The sequence below is a fragment of the Mollisia scopiformis genome (assembly GCF_001500285.1).
Source record: "Mollisia scopiformis unplaced genomic scaffold LY89scaffold_11, whole genome shotgun sequence".
NCBI lineage: Eukaryota > Fungi > Ascomycota > Leotiomycetes > Helotiales > Mollisiaceae > Mollisia > Mollisia scopiformis.
The window spans coordinates 1,415,531-1,435,046 of NW_017263591.1; the positions used below are offsets into that span (position 1 = coordinate 1,415,531).

A 19,516-nucleotide genomic window follows, 5' to 3' on the forward strand; every position below is an offset into this window, starting at 1 on the left:
CCTCCTATAAGAGGTAATTACAGACGTCATAGATATACAATAATGCCTTCATAAGTTTTCATCACAACAAGAAGAGACCCCAACCTTCTCTCCTCCCTCTTGCATATGGATTCCTTGTTTAAGATTCGCAAGTCTCATCCTCAACGTCCGATGATGCAGAGACGACTGCAAGAGCGGAAGACGGGATCTCTGTTGGAAGTGCAGTACTTTGAGCAGGGATATAGGTCGACGTGGCATTGGCGAAGCTGGGAGTTGCAACAGTGCTCTGAGATGGAAGAGCGAATCCAGAGCTAGCAGTTGCAGGAGTGACAACGGCTAACTTGGCGGAAGCTGAAGAGGTGGCATTTGCGAAAATGCCAGTTCCATTCGCAGAGGCTGTTGGTATCGAACTGATATATCCTGAAGGTAGGTTGACACGAGTGCTGTAGGTAGTATTCAGGCTAGCAGTCTTCGAGGGAAGGACGTATGAGGAAGTAGAGTTGACCATAGCAGTAGCGTTCACAACCGCCGTCGCGTTCGTGGTGATGTTGGTGTTCATCACTGGATCCAAGCAGCGGTTATACATGCTGTCACACATCGACACCAGGGTCTCGTCGCCTGAGCTTCGGCAAGTATCATCTGCTGTGGCGCACTTATTCTTGCACTGTGCAAAGTAGCCTGATTTTCAAGTTAACACTATTGAGAGGGAAGCAGTTTGGCATCGAAATAAGCTTACTATTGCACACGTTGTCTGCGACCCCTGAAGCATCACAAGCCGTGTACTCGGTAGCACAGTCTTGTCCGGCGGCAATAGTATCATTGGCAGAGAAGGAAACCAGGCAGGTGTCGTAGAGATTGAGGCATGCTGCCGCTGTGGAATTGTCTCCGCTTGAGTTACAAGTATCATAAACCTAGATTGCGTTAGCCCTAGTCCAGAAGAGACCACCAGCCTCCAGAATAGGATAGTAAACGAACCTCTGCGCATTTATTTTTGCACTGTTATTAAAGATTTCGAGTCAGTATAGTTCTTCTGGTCAATGAGATTGAGAATCATTTGCCTGCATGGGGCGTACAGCAAGCACAACTCATGAGACGAGTTTAGGAGGGGCTGTAAAATTCGAGAACACATACCTGTGCATTGTCGGCAAAGCACACGTTGTCTGCTTCATCACAGGAGAGGTACGAAGCAACACAGTCTTCACCAATAGCGGCTTTGGCAACGGTGAAATTGACCAAGCAGCTATCATATTGCTTCAAGCATTGAGGGTACAATGACTCGTCTCCGCTGGTTTCGCAGGTATCCCGAGCTACACCACAAGTGTTCTTGCATTGTGCTAAGTCGGCCTGAGAGAATCATTAGCACAGTAAAAAGCAGGTAGGTGGTTAGTTAGCCCAAAAGTTCAAGGCTATCTCAGCACTTGAGACAATCCCAAAGCCCTAGCCTGTGAAACAAACATCAAGCCAGACGGTATTTCATGACAGAAACAAACTTACTTCGCAGTCATTGTCGGCTGCATCGCAGGACAAATAGGCGGAGGCACAATCTGGAGTTGTGATGACCGAGTTGAAATTAACCAAGCAATTATCGTACTGTATTAAGCACTCTTCATCAAGACTTGAATCTCCCGAGCTTCGACAGTCATCATAAGAGACAGAGCAGCCTGAACAGAGTAAGCAAGATTCGGACTAAGTTAAAGTCACGTGATAGTCACGTGAAACGATTCTGCTGCTGGAGGAGGGGAAAGACGAACTATTTTTGCATTGGGCGTTCGCGGCAGAACAGGAATTATCTTCACCGTCGCAGTTCATATACTTGGATACACAATCTTGTCCTGTAATGGTGGTATTGGTGTTCCACGTGAACGAGTCGAGACAAGAATTATACTGGCTCAAGCAGGGCGCCGCGAGTGAAGAGTCTCCAGAACTCAAGCAAGTCGAGTATGAAGTGGAGCAATCTGTCTTACAGACAGCGTTGTTGGCGGCACAGGTGTTATCTGGGGTCGTTCCGTCGTCTTCACAGAGTGAGTATTTCGAGACACAATCGGAGCTACCAGCGACGGTTGTGAAGGAAACAAGGCAGCCATCATATTGGGTCAAGCAGGCAGAATCATCGGCATCCCCACTTGATAGGCAGGTACTGCGTGTGGAAGTCAGTATTTATTTCAAGACTTTGGCGAACTAAAATGACCCAGGAAACCATGGACAATCGAGGAACATCAGAAGCAGTAAAGAGTAGCTGGCTGACCTGTAGTTGACGGAGCACTTATCCTTGCACTGTTGAACACATCAGCACTGAAAAAGGCTTGACAGAAAGCTGACAGCGAAGGACGGCCAATGAATAATGCCTGGTAATGTCCGACTCTGCAGTCTCACAAAATTGGTACGGAATGCGACCCACCTGAGCATTGTAGGAGGCGCAAGTATTCGCTTCGATGCCGTTATCTCTGCAGATTGTGAAATTGGAAACACAATCAACGGAGATGGAAGGAGTAAATGAATCCAAACAATTATTGTACTGGCCCATGCATAGAGTGTCGTTGGCTGCTCCTGAGCTCAAACAGGTTCCGTACATGACAGAGCTACCGAAAAGTTAGTATATGATTGTGTTAATTTTCTCCAGCACCTGAGACAGGAATAAGCACCATTTATCCTTGCATTGTGCGCTGTCTATCGAGGAGATTAGCATTGTTAAAAGCTGGGAAACAATTAGAGCTTCAAGGAAAGTCGGGAGCTGCCATACAAACAAGAGCAATTCAGGACGGGACAGAACTTACATGAATCGCAGGTATTATCAGCCGTGAGATTGTCATGGCAGGCGCTGAACATTGAGACGCAGTCAATACTCTGAGAGGTGGCAGCAGTGGCGAAGACGCTGAATGCGTCGAGGCAATTATTATACTGTGTCATGCAGGAAGCATTATCGGCATCGCCGCTCGTCAAGCAAGTTCCATACTGAGAAAATCAGCAAAGTCCTCCAAGAAAGAAGATGACTCACAATCGTAGAGCATTTGTCCTTGCTGGAGAGAGTCAGTACAATGATTCATATTGAACGAAAGCCGAAGAAAATAAGACGTTCCTCCAGAATTGAATCAAAGTGAAGGAAGGATGGCGAGAACTTTGCTGCTTACCATTGTGCATTTCCAGAATTACAAGTATTATCTGCCGTTCCGCTGTCGTGGCAATCACTGAAAACGGATACACAGTCTTTTCCAGCAGAGTTGGCGGCTGTGGTGAAGATCGCGAACCCATCCAAGCAAGAATTATACTCCGTCATGCATGCCACATCGCCAATTCCGCTTTCCAAACAGCTTCCGTATGAATTGGCACACAAATTTTTGCAGATTGCATTTTCGGACTCGCAGGAATTATCGGCTCCCCCCAAATCGAGGCAGTTCACGTATACCGAGACGCAGTCGGTTGAATTTGAGGTCTGCGCGGTCGCGAGACTCGCGAGTCCCAAAACGGTCGGAAGGATTACTCTCATTATGTATATTAAGAACAAAAAGAAGAAATATTAACGATAGTGATCCGTGAAAACGGAAATGATTGACGTGGGTTGGAATCAAGAGAATGACTGAGAAGGAGAAAAGAAAGAAAGAGATCAGAAGATATGGCGCGCGTTTATTTCAAGAAATTGAGCAACGTCCCACAATAATAGAGACTTCACATTTCGATAAGGTCTGCAGTGGAGTCTTTACGAGGTGTGTCTGCCTGCATTGGGTGGCTCAAGAAGTCTGTTCAGTGGAGTCGTGGCCAGGATGATTCTAGCAAAGGGGCTCCAGGGAGACCAACAACAACGCGCTGGAGATAAAAATGGATCGCGGAAATCAAGGCACGCCGGATCGACCGCAAGCTTTGGGGACAGATCAAGTATGTGGGGTCTGCGCTTGGAGAATCCAAAATGAGAATCTGAAGAAAGCAGGGCGAGAGATAAGAAGGAGAGAGCAGAACAAGAGAGAGAGAGAGAAAACTTTCCGACCCGGTAGTTCAAAAGATAAGAAGAAGATGAAAAGGAAGATCTGAGCGTTTGGAGGTTGCGATGGAAGGGGAAGTAATCGGCGCCCTTGTCTGAATCGGATCTAGCCAGGAACCGTGTTCGAGAGGAAAGGAGGCTCATCATGTGACTAGACTATATTAGGCCTAGCCAGGTAGAGCCAGGTACCGAGGTACGAGTGCCGGTAGGATCAAGTCCTCGCCGTCATTTAAAGCTGCCAAGTTCCCTTCTTTCTTCCATCATGCAAATCATCGCGAACTCTTGAGAATCGTTGCGATGTCAACACAAGAATCATCCCCGAACAAGTACCAAGTGTTCTCGTGATGCATATTTGCACCATAAACCGGTTATCGCTCGACGAATGTTGGTTCCGATTACTCCTCCAGACAGACATGTTGAGGCCTTGGACGTTGCCGGACTTTGAAGTAACTGATACTTCACGATATCTTACGTCGAACCTTCGATTGTCATTCAATTTCCACACGCGAACCAGGACTCCCTAGTAGGCGGATTATCATTGGCAGTGGTCTCGAGCGCGCCGACATCGTGGAGCAATGCAGGGCAAGTCCTTGGTTGTGGTTCCCAGTCGCCCAGCTCCAAGTGCACTGCTGCATATGATATCTATCTCCCCTAGTCCTTTGCTCTCATTCCAGCGAATGAACGAATATTCATGAATTGACTCTATGCTGCCACATTTGCAGCTGCCTGAAGTTTCACTGATGTGTTTTGCTCTCATCGACGCATCGCATCATGCGACACGATGTTGGCGTCAAACTCCCAATGATAGCTCACCTTTGAGTCTGACTCCAGCTGAGTGTTTGACATCGACTCCCAATGGCCGGGTCATACCGAAAGTTTAAATGTGGTTGCTGTTTATCGCCGTTTTGATTTGTGATCAAGTCAAGGCTGAGGTTGTCTTACCACCGACGCCATGCATCCAAATGAAAATGCGCGTCGTCAACCACTCTAGGAAGTGCCACGATAAGGGCTTCTTTTCACGACCCAGCCAGTTATGGCCTCTTGTCATACGAAGACCACGCTGGAAGCCTTGCTGCATTTCCACTCCTCAATTTCAGCCCTACCAGATCATCTCCCAATCAACACCATTGCATCAGAACGTCGTCGACTCATCCAAAGCCTCCAACACTTGCAGTATTTTAGTGTCCGGTCAGGCTGCCAGACTTCAGACGATTAAAAGCCTTCTCGGTCGGCTTGCCGTACGAAGGTTCACCCGCATATCATGCCAACGAGAGGAACTTCCGAGAGCCCATCCTGCAGGTCCTTTGAGATCTCAGAGAGGCTCCAAAGGTCGAGCATAGATCTAGACAATGTCTTATGATCATCGCCTGCTCTCACCCACCACTTCTTCTCCGCGATCTTCGAGACGTCCAAGTCGCAATGAGAGCATCGAACTTGGGTAAGTATTCTCTTGCGGCTCGCAATAGGGAAAGCAACTGACAATCGTAAGCCCCTGGGCATCATCCTCGCCTGAATACTTTGACCCACCTCCCCACACTTACCACAGTACCGATAAACTTCTCCCTGAAGTTCACGAAGAATATGTTTCTCAAACGTCGCCTGCGAGATCATTTCAACGCATCGATGCGAACGGTGGCCGCTGGAAAGGATGGAGGGCAGGGTTATTTCTTTGTGTCCTGGTGGTTACTGGAGCTCTAATACTGAACATCGCTGTGACTGTATGGGCGGCGTCAGCATTCGGGTTGTCAGGTGGTATTGGAACCATTCATGTGGGCACATGCGGTACGATCAAAACGACCGGTCGCTGGTTGCACATTGGGATCAACGTTTTGAGCACCATCATGCTTGGAGCTAGCAACTATTGCATGCAATGCCTATGCTCACCCACGAGGCAAGAAGTTGGAATAGCACATGCGAATAGGCAATGGCTAGATATTGGAATTCAGAGCTTCAGAAACCTCGCCCAAATCAAACGATCAAGGATGGTGTTGTGGCTATTTCTTGCTGGGAGTTCTATTCCTCTGCATCTGATGTAAGTCAATTCCTGGATTGAAATGGAAATACCGACTCTTGCATAGGTTCAACTCTGCATTGTTCGTGAGTCTTACGGCCAACGAGTATGTCGTGGCTACGGTATCTGAAGATTTTGTTAATGGTGCCAATTGGACACTTGCTAGCGTTGATACTCGCCACCAATCCCTTATCAGTCAAATGCAGCAAAACATTTCAAGCTATGAGAAACTAGACGATGCTACATGCATCAAGGAATACGGTGTTGATTACCTATCCGATAGGAGGCATGTTTTCGTTGTCGTCTCAGGCCAGTTCGCAGATCCATTGTTGGGATATCTGGACTGGAACTATGATGGTTCGCTGAATTCGTGGGTTTGCGGGACATCTCAAGGGCCGAATTCAACCATCGAAACCATATCCATTGACATCTACGACTGCTCCATACCAGTCGCGCTGGGCAATATAACTTTTTGGACAATGGCTGATCAACCAGTTGAGTATTGTCTAAGCCAGAAAGTGCCGGATGAATGCAGACTTCAGATTGCGGTGCCCATTATGTTAATTGTCTTGATCTGCAATGCGGTCAAGCTCTCTTGCATGACTATCACCATTTGGAAATTCAAAGAACCAACTTTCGTCACTCTGGGGGATGCGCTGAGCGGAATGCTTGAGAATCCAGATCCACACACAGTTGGGATGTGTACGGCGACGAAGAAACAATTTCAGGATGGGGCTTGGCCAGACCGAGAACCACAGCGATGGACTCTCCAGAGACATTTTCGATATAAAGCTGTGGGAATGCGACGTTGGGTTCTTTCCAATTCTATGTGGGTAACCGTAAAAGATTGAGTTCTTGGCTGACCCTAGCAGCTGCACCTTAGCTGTCATTGCCTCGGCCGTCCTACTGCACTTCGCTATTCAGAATACAACCACTGCGTATGATTTCCTAGATCCATTGACGGCGCTCTGCTAACTAGAATTAGGAGCGATATCACGACTCTTTGGGATTTAGGATTCGGAACAGTGACACCAGCTTCGTTGATTCGCTGGAGCAGCCCGATTTTTGGAAGTCCTGGGCTGATCAAGAATGTCCTGCTAGCAAACTCGCCTCAAGTTATTTTGTCCGTTCTCTGTACAGATCCTCAACCCCATTCCTTGAGCGTACGACTGATGGCGGTATAGATATTGCATACAACCGAGTTTACACCTGCATGTCGTTCTCGAAAGAATGGCACGACCTCGCCCACCATCGCCGCGCATTACGAGTAACCTCTCCTCGAGGTGACCAACGATCTACCTACTTTCTCTCTCTCCCATATCGATACCTAATTTCCATCCTGACCGTCTCGGTTGCAATACATTGGATTCTGTCTCAGAGTCTTTTTCTAGTCGCAATCGATGTCTACGACGAAAACGGTAACTTTGACGCCTCTCAATCAATCCTCTCTTGTGGATTTTCCTGCATAGCGCTCATCTTTCTTGTCGGTATAGGATCTCTTGTGCTACTTTCTGGAATTGGGATGGGATTGAGACGGTATAAGCCTGGGATGCCACTTGCAGGGAGTTGTAGTGCTGCTCTCAGTGCGGCGTGTCATCCTCCATCAGATGAGGTGGATGTCGCTTTTGTACCTGTAAAATGGGGGGTCACAGGTGTTGAGGATGGTATAGGACATTGTGCTCTGAGTGGGAGATATGTCAGTCCGCCTGTCACAAGTAAGAGATATCAGGGCTTAGCTGAGCGGTGATGATGGACATTATCCTAGAGCTGGTCTCGGGAGTTCAATTTTAAAATCAGATATTTAATGATGAATAATCTCCAGCTGGCTGTGAATGTCCCAGAATCTCACGTTCAACAATGTGTCTCTCAGATTATAAGCTTGAGATTGACATCAACCAAAAGTCCCAACAAGTGATTGAAGATCGAGTGGCATTTATTCTAGAATTAAGTTATCATCTTTATCTATCTCTTACACCCACATTAGTATCTCAGTCAAATAATCACTGAGCCGCAGCGTCTGACAAGGCCTGGAAAAACGCCTGCGGATCTTCATCAAACATGACCTTTTCCATTCTTCTGCCCTCTGCAATCGTAGCAATCCCACGAGGAAACATGTCATTCTCATATTCCTGTACTGCTCTGTTGACGTCTTCAATGCCATGCTCGGCAATTTTCGATGCCAGCTTCAATGCGTCGGTCATTGCAAGATTTACACCCTCCCCGTTAGGAATCGTCAGATGGGCAGCATCTCCAACAAGTGTCAACCCTGGCACAGACTTCCAGTTCATGTCCTCGGTAGATAAAGTGTAGAGTGACCAGACGCGAAGATCAGTTGCGTGCCGGATGAGATCTTGATATTCCTCCGCCCAGTCCGCATAAAAGTCTGAGAGCAGTAAGCGGCGTGTCGCTTCAACATCCAGCTTGAGGACGCCGTTTCGGAAGAAATTCTCCTCGACTTGGATCCCAAAGTAATTTCTGTAAGTGCCATCACCCTGCCGTTGAGTCACGATCGATTTTCCAACGCCAGTGGCGAGAAACATTCCAGGTCCAACTCTGCTAACGGTTGTTTCGTACAACGGGTTTTCATGGCCAACTTTCGACTCAAGGAAGATCTTGCCAGAATATTGGGGAATTGCTGGTGTGATCTGGAAATTGTGGTCAGAAAGTTGATACAAGGTATAAAAAGAGGATTGTAGAGTCATACCATAGGGCGTACTTTGCTCCATGCACCGTCAGCTCCGACCACAAGCTTAAATTTAGACAGTACAACACCATTGGTGAACTCAAGCATCGGCCTCTTGTCCTCGCCAATCTTCGCATTTAGCAGAGTGTGACCCCACTTGATCTTATCTTTTGGAATAGCATCCAAAAGAATTTGACGAAGATCTTTGCGGTCAATTTCAGGAGCATCACGATTCTGGCCCATCTGAAGTAGTCTTTTCCCCTGCTTGTCTGCGATTGTAACCGCCGTATCGTCATATCTGGCGTATTTCTTGAAGCCGTCCAACAAGCCAGCTTCCCGAAGCGCGTGTTGCCCCGTCCCGGCGTGGATGTCGAGGCTGCCACCCGCGCGGTTCGAATTCTCGCTTTCGTCTCGCTCGTAGACAATGTAGTCGATGCCTTTGCATTCAAGGAGACGAGCGAGGGTAAGACCACAAGGCCCGCCACCGATTATGGCAATTCCTGCGGCTGCCATGTTGCTTGTTGAGTAATCGATGGCTGAAAATGCAAGTGGGAAGGTGGATATCTGGTTCAAGAAACAGGCAGGAGAGACGGTCTTTATGTTTGATTTTCGAGGTAGGGAAATTTACCTGCAGGGTGCCACAAACAGTCAACAAACCATTGAGCGAATCAGCTCCAGACAGCCATACATCGTGCATGATATCAATGGTACGAATGCTGCCGTCGCATTTCGGGGTCCATGAAGTCCATGTCTGTAACCGTTGCCCAGACGGAGTTTTTCCAAGTGTCCGAGGACGAACAATCGAGTTTGGTTCGCTGGCCAATGATCACTTGCTCTTCTCCCCCGTAAAGCTGAAAAGTTTCGGAACTTTCGTTTTCCTCTTTAGCTTTCGTCTTCCTAAAGAGGAAAACGATAGTAGATCGATTGGTTTAACAAGCGAGGGAGATCGAAGTCTTGAACGCTCGTCCCAAGACTGCTAGACTATCCTAAATGCGGCCTAGCCCAGTAAGAACAACGATTAGTTCTGAATTGTATAGAAAAGATTCCTTTGGTTTTATATGATAACTTTCAGCAATATTATGGCAACGTGGCCCATCTATCAAGGCGAATTAATACGTCTCGAGAATTTCGAGAATCACACGATCGGGTGATGCAAATGTTGGACCCAATTTGAAGACTTGTCTCAAGGATACGAAACGAGTTTAAGTGTGGGGAATTCTGACTTCTTGATACTCCGAAAGATTTTGGGATCATTCTGCTACCCATATAGCTCAGTCATGATGTCTGTTCTCTCTTCCACAAAAGCTCCTCTCAATTCCATACGAAATAGATCAGTCACCATCGAGACTTTCATATACATCATCACCCAGACTCCTACCATGTCCCATGTCTGAGTTTATTGACAATACTGAATGGAATCGTAGAATGTTCCGGTCCAGATCTGCTCAGCATCGGATACAAATACACAGGCACAGACCAGCTGAGGAATGTCAAGACCCGAACACATCCAAAGAGACGCTTGGCAAGACTCTGGTGGTTGTCTGGATTGAAGAGCGCTTGACGGATTTTCGAAAAGGCGTCCTCCATCAAGATCCCAACAATTTGTACAAGAAAGAAGTTGAAAGCACCAGAATCCTGCAGAGGTATACCGCTTGCAATGTCGATGCAGAGATGCATCAGCCCCGAAAGGAGGAAGATAATCACCAGCCTCAGGTAACGGGTCAATGGAGCTTTCGGATCCAATTCATACAGATCCGAAAGTATGAACTTTGAAAGAGAGATCAACTTTCGAGTATTGATTTGATGCCAGGTTACCCCAAGTTGATATTGTCAGTAGACTCAAGGACAAAGGACGAGTACTAAACTCACGCCCAGAAACTTTCTCAATGACGAAGCCTGTAGCAAATGTCCATAGAATGGTGGCCATGATTTCGGCGAGCTGATACCGAATAGTACAGAGAAGAAACCCATGATGCTGTATATCCCTCCTTGAACGTAATTCATACTGATCCCCAAGCATATTGTTGCAGATAAACAGATGAGTATTTCTATTCCAGAGATGGTTGCAAGTCGATTGAAGAACGGGATGTTTGCCAATGAGAGATATTTGGACGACATCTCTGGATCGCCAGTTGATGTTAGAAGATCGAGTACAAGGTAAGATACAGCTGCTGTATCAGCGGTCTCGCACAGGAAGCGTTTACGACTTGGGATGTAAGCGGGATTTCCATTAGAAAATTGCGGTATATTCTTGAGGGATTGGGAAGTATCGATGAATCGGAAATTCACGAGAAGCGATATGGCCCATTTGATGCGAGGTAAAAATGATTCGAGGGTAATCGCAGGGGATGTTTCACTAGATGCTGTCAATTTCGCTTCTCAATGAGGCAGATGCAGATGAACGTACCTCTTCTTCAGGTCCACTTCTTCGAAGCTATACCTGCTCAACAGCGCAACGTCGAGATACTGGAGAAAGAAAGATGTGGAGTATCCGCCCACAAACGCTGCCCATGGAGCTCTGATCATATATGCCATGCTATTGTGAATGATAAACCATGAACATGTGGCCGTCAAAGGCAAAGCGGCGAGCCTAAAGATTGATGCAAAGCTCGTCAAACCTACTACCAAGGTAGAGAGCAGCATCTGAGCCACAAGGGCGACTAGAGGATTGAATTCCATCGCAGAAAAGATCGTTGCCGATATGGACATAACTTTGAGGATTGGGGAGTCCAAGGGCTGGATATTTAAGTTCGGTTGGCATTTGGACAGGCTGACGTCTTGCAGGCTATATGCTGTTGGATTCCGGGATTATTCGTTGGCTTTTGAACGTTGCTTGTTGGTGAAATAATTGACATTTGTTGGTCGTTGGTGATTAGTTGGTGATTTTTATGGGGCGCACGAAGGTCGCGTGTACTAAATGAAAGTAAAATGATAGGCGAAGACACCATAGATTATCATGAATCTGTCTTTGAAAGAGAAGAACATCATTACGCCGGCAGAGACTCTAATCTTGAAACTCGACATAAAGCAGCCATCCAGAACATGACACCGACTGTTCAGAAAGCACAACTGGCAGAAACGGCACCAGCCAGAGCGAACAACATAAAAGTTCCGACGTCCATCATAGTCCCAGTTCCAGCCACTACCGGTGTACTCTGCCAAAGTTAGTACACTAATCGTTGCCATCTCCTGATGATCAAGACTCACAGAAGCAGTTCCATTCGTAACACCAGACGCAGTTGACGAAGCTGACAAGCTCATCGAAGATGTGCTAGGTGGCGATGCCGTAGAACCACTCGCAGAACCAGTCGACGATACAGTGCCATTGACTGAGCCTGAAGTAGTTGCATTTGCGACCGGTGTAGTAGATAATCCACACTTCGTAGCCACGATACTCAAGGCTGTACCGTAATACTGCCAAATGTTCTGATTATCTGGTCCAGCACAATCAAGACAGGCGTCGTAATCAGATAGAAAAGTCGAGTTTGTACAAGGGTCTGTTGCTGAACGGCTGATAGTGATTGCAGTTCCTGGCAGGAAGGTCAGCGAAGGTTGGATATCTAGGAGGAGAAGCATACCACAATTCAAATGGCAGTCATATGCAGGCGTTCCAGGTTCTTGGCGTTTGAGCAAAGCATTTGTAAGGTCCTCTGTAAAGATTGAGGCGAAGACGGTGGTCAGGAGGGCGAGAAAGGTGATGGAAAGAGGTGCTTTGAACATTGTGAACGATCGTTACACCATGAGAAAAGGCTACTCTCTCGAAACTGATATATGTGAGAGTAGCTGGCGCTCCTAAACCGGGGATGGGCGATATCGGAATGCTGGATTCTGCCCAGAAAGGATTCATCAGAATTGCCTCAATCTTTCCAAAAGCGCCATACGAAATCGGTAAGTATGTGAGTCCTGGCAGGATATGTTTGCAACCATGTGGATCTCACAGCTGTGACAAGATCTGCAGGGAGATTCACACGTAGAGTTTCGATGCCGAGAGTAGTATCTCAAGGAAGTGTCAGAGTACTCACCTCTTCTTTCCCGCTCTTTGGTCTCATTCTGATAGCATGTGCCTTTCTATTCTTGACAGAGAAGTCTTGGCTGCATTGCCAAGCTGAAAAAAGTGGCACATGAGATACATTTGATTGGATTTCAGAAACGCAGATATCAAGAAATCCACTCATACTCTTGGCAAGAGGGTTATCTGATTGATCTGATAAGATTAGATTAATTGACGGGCACGGGAGCTCCAGATGAGCTTTGCCATAGGATGACTTCACCCAAGCTTTGCCTATTACAGAGAGCTACTGCTGCGGCTTTATTGCATTCAAAGGAAGAATGAGTCAATCTTCGGATAAAACGGGAAGATTAGGGTCGCAGTCTCAAAACATGCAGAGCAATACTGATCTTGGCGAACCTGCGAAGAGAAGCCAGAAAAGGTGGTGTGAACAATCCGAACTTGATAGTGGGGCCTGAACTTAGAGTTCGTATTTGACTCAGCCCACGTTCATGAAGATTTGGGATACGCAACACACTCATATCGTATTTCAAGCACAGGAGTATAGCAAGATGTTCACTGGAATTTCATACGCTTTCGCTGCTCTCCCTGTGTTCATTCAGCTCGCACTAGGAGCTCATGGCGATGGAGCAGAAGGAACAGTCATGGGACCTGTGGCATTTCTCTGGCCGAGTGATCGTGTTTGGAGCGCAGCTTACGACAACGTTGGACCTTGTGGAAGTAGCTCTTCGGTCACAAATAGAACCGAATTTCCACTTGGATGTGAGTTTCCTAGACACCTGGCGGTATTCGGTGACTTAATTTCTCTCAGCGATCGGCTCGATAGAGCTCACTATCGCAGATGAATCGTACAATTTGGCAGTACGCATTGCTTATGGAAACGGTAGGCATGGTAGAGCTACACTGAAGGGCTGACACTGACACTCGACAGATCCAGCAACCCAAGAAGACTTTCAAGCCGTCAAGAACAATGTATCAGAGCTTGAGCCAGGCCATCAGTGCTACTCTATGCCCGCAGAACCAAGCACAGTCGTAGCAGGTTCCAATGCGACCATTCAGCTTGAATATTGGGCCGATGACAGCGACAAAAACGAGTCCTTCTTCGCTTGTGCCGATATTGTGGGTCATTCCGCTGAAAACAAGGACCATACTGATCTGCCACAGACCTTCGTCGAGGCTTCGGCATTCAATGAGCAGGTCATATGCTTCAATGTAACAGCCTCGGAGTTTGACACTCCTAGCAGTACCGCAAGCTCTGCGCCAACAGCTACTCAGACTCCGGCCTCGACGTCCGCCACAGCTCAGCATAGTAGCGGACTAAGCGGAGGTGCCAAGGCAGGTATTGCTGTTGGTTGTATTGTCGGTGGCATTCTCCTGCTCGCTGCCATTGTTCTGTTTACTCGCCGCCGTCGCGCACATCGTGTGACCGAAGTTGTAACGAAGCCTGTCGAGAAGCCTATACACTCTGCGGATATTGTTTCCATCGGGTCTGAAGACACGGCGCATTGAGGATCGCGACTCGAACTTCTCGCTGGCGAATGCTGGGCTGGACGGGGACAGCTTGAGTTGGAGATGACATCGAATTGTGGAGACGTTTGGATGGAATATCGTTTTGTGGAAGTGTTGGGAGGACTTGGCTCTTTTCTGCTTGTCTTTTGGAGGAAGTGTACTTGAGCCGCGCGAGCAATGACGAAACAAGATCAACATCTAGGCTCTGTGTGCAATCATTGCGCGTCGCAACACAATCAGGAACTCAGTCTTCGTTTCATTAAACTCGCAAGAGTATGGCCTTCGATCTTTCCATTTCGTAGAGGGAAGGTTGGAGGATGGGTGGTGATTGTGTTCGTGTTGGTCAACGGTTGCTGACTAATGTCGATAGCTTGGGGAACTTCCCTTCCCCATCTCCTCTCAACCAAAATGCTGTCATTCTGATCTTAGAGTCGTATCTTCTGTTTGACGATGTTGATCCCGGAAGTAGTCTCCGTAACTCCGAACGGACTGTGCAAGTGCCTCTGTTCGCCCCGAGTCGTACGATTTATACCGCGTGTTTGTCTTTTGAATTGCGAATAGCTTTCACCCTTCTTGATCTAGCCATAGGCAAACGAGTAATAAGCTTCGAATGAATCACAGATTCACGGGATCGACCCGAGATCTTAAGCAAGGTCTCGTACCCATGGATCATTTCGACGTCTCAGCCTTTTTTGTCAAACAACCGTGGCAACGCTGTGACACTGGGAGACGCATAGCACAAACCTTATTCTCAACCCTGAATGATCGATTGGATCGATCGCGCTTCCATACGTCTTTCCTTTATTTCCTTGAACTCTCTGCGGATCATTGGTAAGCTCTTTACTCGGGCCAAATCTTGTTTGATGCCCAAACGAACCGATGCCAGTTCGTGATGCCCGTGCGATGAGCAATAATAAACGCCCCATCCCTTGGAACTTTGTCGGACAATTAATTTTGTGGGCACCATGTGTATACAATGGCACTTACTCGCATCTTGCTCTTACTTTGGTTCGCATCAGTAGTACAAAGCCAATCTCTGTCACCATGTGCAGTGAGTAGTCTCTCCATCGTCAGACTCTGCTAAGAAATTGAAGCTTGCTTGTATTCAACAAACTGTGCCAGCAGCAGGATGTGCTCTCGGCAACATCACTTGCCAATGTACTTCCAAATCTCTTCCACAGCTGTCTGCGGCATGCATGCTTGCGAATTGTTCAATGGCAGATACTCTAGGTAGACTTTTCTTCCATTCCGGACGAAATCGGCTAAGTTCGTAAAGGACTTTCAAAGCTTGAAGCCCAAACTTGTAACCTGCCATTCCAAAACAGGTCCAATCTCGTCATTATAACTTTCATCGTCGCTATGGTCGTGACTGGAACTGCTGTGTTACTACGCCTCGCATCGAAGATATTGGACAACAAGATTGCTCTTGAAGACTGGATAATCATTGTTGCGCTTGTACGGAGTCACATTGAATGCATATATTTGATTACTGACTTTAGTAGATGCTCGCCATTTCTGCGAACAGTCTAGCTATCATATGTATGAACCACCTCTTTTGCGACTTTCAGAGGCTAACTTTATCAGTTGCATATGAAGGGTTTGGAAAGCACGGGTACAGTCTGCAAAATGGGGATCTCCTCGCAATTTTAGAGCATTGTCAGTCTTTCGCTAAACCTTGAAACTCTCTGACAGTCCCAGTCTACATTGCAGAAAATATCTACGTCGTTGCACTTAGCATCACTAAATTATCAATCCTGGCATTGTATCTTCGAGTATTTCAACACCAACACAGGTTCAAGATCGCCGTTTACGCACTAATCTTCGTCATAATACTCAGCACGACCATCCTCTCTGCCCTTACGATTTTTCAGTGCCATCCCATCTCATACTTCTGGGATAAGGACATCCACAATGGGGCTTGTCTCGACGTCAATGCACTGGCGTATGCAAACAGCGGCTCGAGTATAGCTCAAGACTTTATGATCATTGCCTTGCCGATTCCTGTTATTTCGAAACTGAATATGGAAACGAGGAGGAAAGTTGCAGTGGGATTCATGTTCGCTGTTGGCGGCTTGTAAGTTCTCGTAGGTATCGTCTGGAATACACTGCTAACTTTATGGAGTGGCTGTATCATCTCCATAGTCCGACTTCAATCCCTTCTCGTATTCGGGAACTCAATCGATCCCACTTGGGATTATGTTCCGGTCACGATCTGGACCGCGCTTGAGCTCGGCAGTGCCATGATTTGTTCTTGTATGCCAGCATTACGGACCCTGTTCCACAGAATTTTTCCTCGAATACGATTTTCATCATCATCCTCGAGAAGTAGTGCCTCTGCGAGTACTCTAACCTCTGTCTGGCAATCTCGCAGAGTTATGAAGCAGGATGATGGTTTCATGGAGTTACCTAATATCGAGACGGGAACGTTGAATATCAAATGGGGTGACAGGGAGCAGCATGTCGAGGATTCAGCCAACGATGTTCGGATTGCCTTGAACAATTTTCAGAACGGCGCAAGTCCCCCTGATCCCAAGAGGATAACAGACTCTTGACAGGAATGGAACATCCGAGTCAACTCTCCTCAGGTCTTCGCAGCGTGCTGTGCCATCTTTTACAGGACCGCTTGATGATCGAAATATGTCACGTGCTTGGTGTCCCCCCAGCGGGTGCGAGCGACGGTGATTTCTCAGAATCACGGCCTAGGTTGTGTTGACCACGACTGATGCGACAAGTGTAGCAGTCTTGAGTACTCTAAAGGCTGCCTTCACTGTTCTTAGGGTCTATAAATGGCTACAAAAGTAAGCTTTGATGGTTGCACGAGTTCATGTCACGAGGTCACGAGACAGCATCGCGTGCGCACCATCAACTCGAAACCTCATCACAATATTGATTTCCGCGCGTCTGTCCATCTTATAAGAGTCCTCAGCCCCACTCATCTCAACCACGTTCTGGATCCCAGCACGTGTCTTTTTCTACGAGTTGCCACGCTCAAGTGTTTCTGATCAGCAAGAGCTGATCATTCGTCCAATGTCTTCACGTCCATCATGACTCTTTATTTCCTATCCCTCCTTCACTATCCTCTCGCTCAGTGTTTCTTTCTTTTGTCGCAATTCCTGAAACCAACTTATAGGGTAATACCAAGGGACAGAATGAACCCTCCACCTCCAAACGATCGTTTCGCAAAAGCCAAAAATATTGCCCGAACAAGCTTGAAAAGATTCGGGCCTCTCCTCCTCACCGGCCTCGCAGCCGTAGTAGAACACCACTGGCTCAAGCGAGACGATGATCCACCACCTCCCGAGCAACCACAATGTGATGACCGAGACCGATCCTCGATCAAAGAACTCAAGCACGAAGTCAAGAAACTCAGGAAGAAGCTAAAAGGAAAACGCAAATACCGCGACGACTCAAGCTCCTCCTCCGACAGCTCCTCAACTGTCGCCTACCATCAACGAGTCGTCGAGAGCCCCATGCGTGGCCGACGACGTCCGTTGGGGGAAGAACAAACTCGGGAACGGGACGAATACTATCGCGGTTTCGAGACGCGGGGAAATCCACCACCTCCAGTCCCGGATCCTCCGCAGCAGTATCAGCGGTATCAGACTTTTCAACCGCCTCAGCTTCCTCATGAGATGACGATGCTGGGTCAAGCGTCTTCTTCGAGAGATATCCAACGTCCACCTCCGCGTCAGGTCTCACACCACCGTCCTCGTCCTCGTCGTCGACACCACTCACTCCCTAGCATAATCGACGCCGAATTCTCACCTACAACCATCCACGCCGGCAAGGTAGCCGCGGTAGCAGGGTTCATCGAAGCCCTGCACGTAGGTGATTTTCGCGGGGACTGGATCGGGAGAAAAGGCGCAAGGGTTGGGACCACGATGGCGGCGAGTTTTGGGGCGAGTGTTGCGAGGGATAAGGATCCGAGGGATTTGAGGAGGAGGGAGATTGTGATGGATGTTGGGAAGGGGTTGGCTGTTAGTAGATTGGTTCATGGACGGGTTGAGAGGGTTGAGGATGGGTACCGGAGAAGGGGGAGGAGGTGGAGTTCTAGCTTTTGAGTGGAACGTGTATCCGAGAGGCAAGAGGAGGTGGAATTCAGGCTTTCTGTCTGGCTTTGGGCTGCTGATTTTTCGGATGGGGTATCGGTAAAGAGTAGGCCTCCGTGTTCAGGCATTCCATTCTGGGGCCTAATCAACATCGCTGTCAAAGGCGGGACAGAGTCGAGGAGAGGGAGAGTTGGAAAGTGAAAGAGATGTGATTTAGAGTTCTCCTATTTTCCTTTGAGGTTATTCTTGGCTAAGCGAGGCGTCTGGAGGACTTGTAATGAATTAATGTTTCTTAGAGTGGGTTTTGGTAACTTTAATGGATCATGTCGGTGTTTGTCTTGCTCATCTCATTCGTATAGGATAGAGGAGAAGGGTTGCCAAAGATTGCAACGACTTTCGTAGTTCTTACTTCCGTCCGAGATTAGAAATAATGCATACAAATCCACAGAAAAATGTTTATCCAGGGATAGCGGCCATAAATACAATCCGATTGTCCTGTCATCCAATAATGTCCCGGATCTCGGATCACCTCACATGCGTGTCGACTGCCCCATTCATATGCTGGTGAGAATGTTGGCAGGTCAGGATTGGCCTTCGTCCCGTCCGCGATGGTGGGGGTACCAGATCAACCCTTTTCGCTTCTGTGTTACCGGAAACAATTTACGACGTCTATCGTATTCGGGACCAATATGGGCTCTGAGTTCTAGGCAAGTCAAGCCGAGAAATTCGGAAACAATTCCTTTAGCATCCGAGCGGTCGCCAATCAATGGTCTCTTCGGAAGCCGGATCTTGCTCGTCCCGCCCCAGCTTTTGACTAAACGCAATCTGCCTCCCGCGTTGTGCATCTGGGATAAACTGACATAATTCTTCATAATTCTCACATAATTTATCCAGCGACCCCACCATCACCCGTATTTGCCCCTTTTCATTGGTCTTCACTCACACCTTTCCATCCCCAAGGCTGTCTTGGTTGGCGGTCGGAGGCTGCTTGAAGTCGGACATCCGACGAACCCTCGACGACCAGGATAGAAACGGGTAGCAGCCCCAGTTATTATTGCGGTTCCCGCTCATGATTCGCTGAGCGCACGCGACGAGGACCCCTGGCCGTCGTACTCGTGTCGGTAACCACATGTTCCATCCCACCGCGGCCGTCCTTGCGCTTCTATTGCACTGTAGTAGTTTTATTCGTTTCGTCACTTTTGCTTATTTTGTTTACTTCTTTAAAACTTAATACTTCCCGTCTGATTCAATTGTTTGACTCGGAATCACCTGCGTCTGGTCGTTCCTTTCTTTTCTTCTTTCT

The 19,516-nt window shown here is 47.7% G+C and overlaps 9 protein-coding genes across 9 annotated transcripts; 4 read left to right on the forward strand and 5 right to left on the reverse strand.

The window, feature by feature from the left end:
- Positions 1–4: 4 nt before the first annotated feature.
- LY89DRAFT_61781 (uncharacterized protein) lies at positions 5–3,654 on the reverse strand. The gene is made up of 12 exons (XM_018210815.1): positions 3,108–3,654; positions 2,975–2,996; positions 2,754–2,931; positions 2,622–2,646; positions 2,378–2,558; positions 2,225–2,253; positions 1,731–2,116; positions 1,474–1,640; positions 1,111–1,323; positions 955–975; positions 716–890; positions 5–657 (listed from the first exon to the last, which is right to left on the reverse strand). Exons 1-12 carry the CDS (start codon positions 3,461–3,463, stop codon positions 119–121), a joined length of 2,292 nt encoding a protein of 763 aa, XP_018072161.1. The 5' UTR covers positions 3,464–3,654; the 3' UTR covers positions 5–118.
- Positions 3,655–5,301: 1,647 nt separating this feature from the next.
- On the forward strand, positions 5,302–7,710 carry LY89DRAFT_733629 (uncharacterized protein; the record flags this gene model as incomplete). The annotated part of the gene is made up of 6 exons (XM_018219826.1): positions 5,302–5,390; positions 5,442–5,984; positions 6,031–6,792; positions 6,836–6,901; positions 6,949–7,097; positions 7,148–7,710. 6 exons carry the CDS (start codon positions 5,302–5,304, stop codon positions 7,708–7,710), a joined length of 2,172 nt encoding a protein of 723 aa, XP_018072162.1.
- Positions 7,711–7,889: 179 nt separating this feature from the next.
- LY89DRAFT_645475 (FAD/NAD(P)-binding domain-containing protein) lies at positions 7,890–9,522 on the reverse strand. Its single transcript, XM_018211880.1, has 2 exons — positions 8,668–9,522; positions 7,890–8,608 (listed from the first exon to the last, which is right to left on the reverse strand). Exons 1-2 carry the CDS (start codon positions 9,157–9,159, stop codon positions 7,964–7,966), a joined length of 1,137 nt encoding a protein of 378 aa, XP_018072163.1. The 5' UTR covers positions 9,160–9,522; the 3' UTR covers positions 7,890–7,963.
- Positions 9,523–10,020: 498 nt separating this feature from the next.
- LY89DRAFT_781936 (uncharacterized protein) lies at positions 10,021–11,181 on the reverse strand (the record flags this gene model as incomplete). Its single annotated transcript, XM_018222531.1, has 3 exons — positions 10,021–10,413; positions 10,516–11,002; positions 11,054–11,181. 3 exons carry the CDS (start codon positions 11,179–11,181, stop codon positions 10,021–10,023), a joined length of 1,008 nt encoding a protein of 335 aa, XP_018072164.1.
- A 521-nt stretch (positions 11,182–11,702) lies between these two features.
- On the reverse strand, positions 11,703–12,366 carry LY89DRAFT_733632 (uncharacterized protein; the record flags this gene model as incomplete). Its single annotated transcript, XM_018219827.1, has 3 exons — positions 11,703–11,801; positions 11,854–12,176; positions 12,225–12,366. The coding sequence occupies 3 exons, from the start codon at positions 12,364–12,366 to the stop codon at positions 11,703–11,705; spliced, it is 564 nt and encodes a 187-aa protein (XP_018072165.1).
- Positions 12,367–13,136: 770 nt separating this feature from the next.
- On the forward strand, positions 13,137–14,403 carry LY89DRAFT_684741 (uncharacterized protein). The gene is made up of 3 exons (XM_018214936.1): positions 13,137–13,417; positions 13,467–13,538; positions 13,587–14,403. Exons 1-3 carry the CDS (start codon positions 13,147–13,149, stop codon positions 14,162–14,164), a joined length of 921 nt encoding a protein of 306 aa, XP_018072166.1. The 5' UTR covers positions 13,137–13,146; the 3' UTR covers positions 14,165–14,403.
- Positions 14,404–14,911: 508 nt separating this feature from the next.
- On the forward strand, positions 14,912–16,716 carry LY89DRAFT_747710 (uncharacterized protein; the record flags this gene model as incomplete). Its single annotated transcript, XM_018221131.1, has 6 exons — positions 14,912–15,215; positions 15,259–15,394; positions 15,441–15,619; positions 15,667–15,820; positions 15,857–16,238; positions 16,287–16,716. Exons 1-6 carry the CDS (start codon positions 15,141–15,143, stop codon positions 16,714–16,716), a joined length of 1,356 nt encoding a protein of 451 aa, XP_018072167.1. The 5' UTR covers positions 14,912–15,140.
- Positions 16,717–17,208: 492 nt separating this feature from the next.
- LY89DRAFT_669100 (uncharacterized protein) lies at positions 17,209–18,225 on the forward strand (the record flags this gene model as incomplete). Its single annotated transcript, XM_018213066.1, has 1 exon — positions 17,209–18,225. One exon carries the CDS (start codon positions 17,209–17,211, stop codon positions 18,223–18,225), a length of 1,017 nt encoding a protein of 338 aa, XP_018072168.1.
- A 257-nt stretch (positions 18,226–18,482) lies between these two features.
- Positions 18,483–19,344, reverse strand: LY89DRAFT_747712 (uncharacterized protein; the record flags this gene model as incomplete). The annotated part of the gene is made up of 2 exons (XM_018221132.1): positions 18,483–19,068; positions 19,157–19,344. The coding sequence occupies 2 exons, from the start codon at positions 19,342–19,344 to the stop codon at positions 18,795–18,797; spliced, it is 462 nt and encodes a 153-aa protein (XP_018072169.1). The 3' UTR covers positions 18,483–18,794.
- Positions 19,345–19,516: the final 172 nt, after the last annotated feature.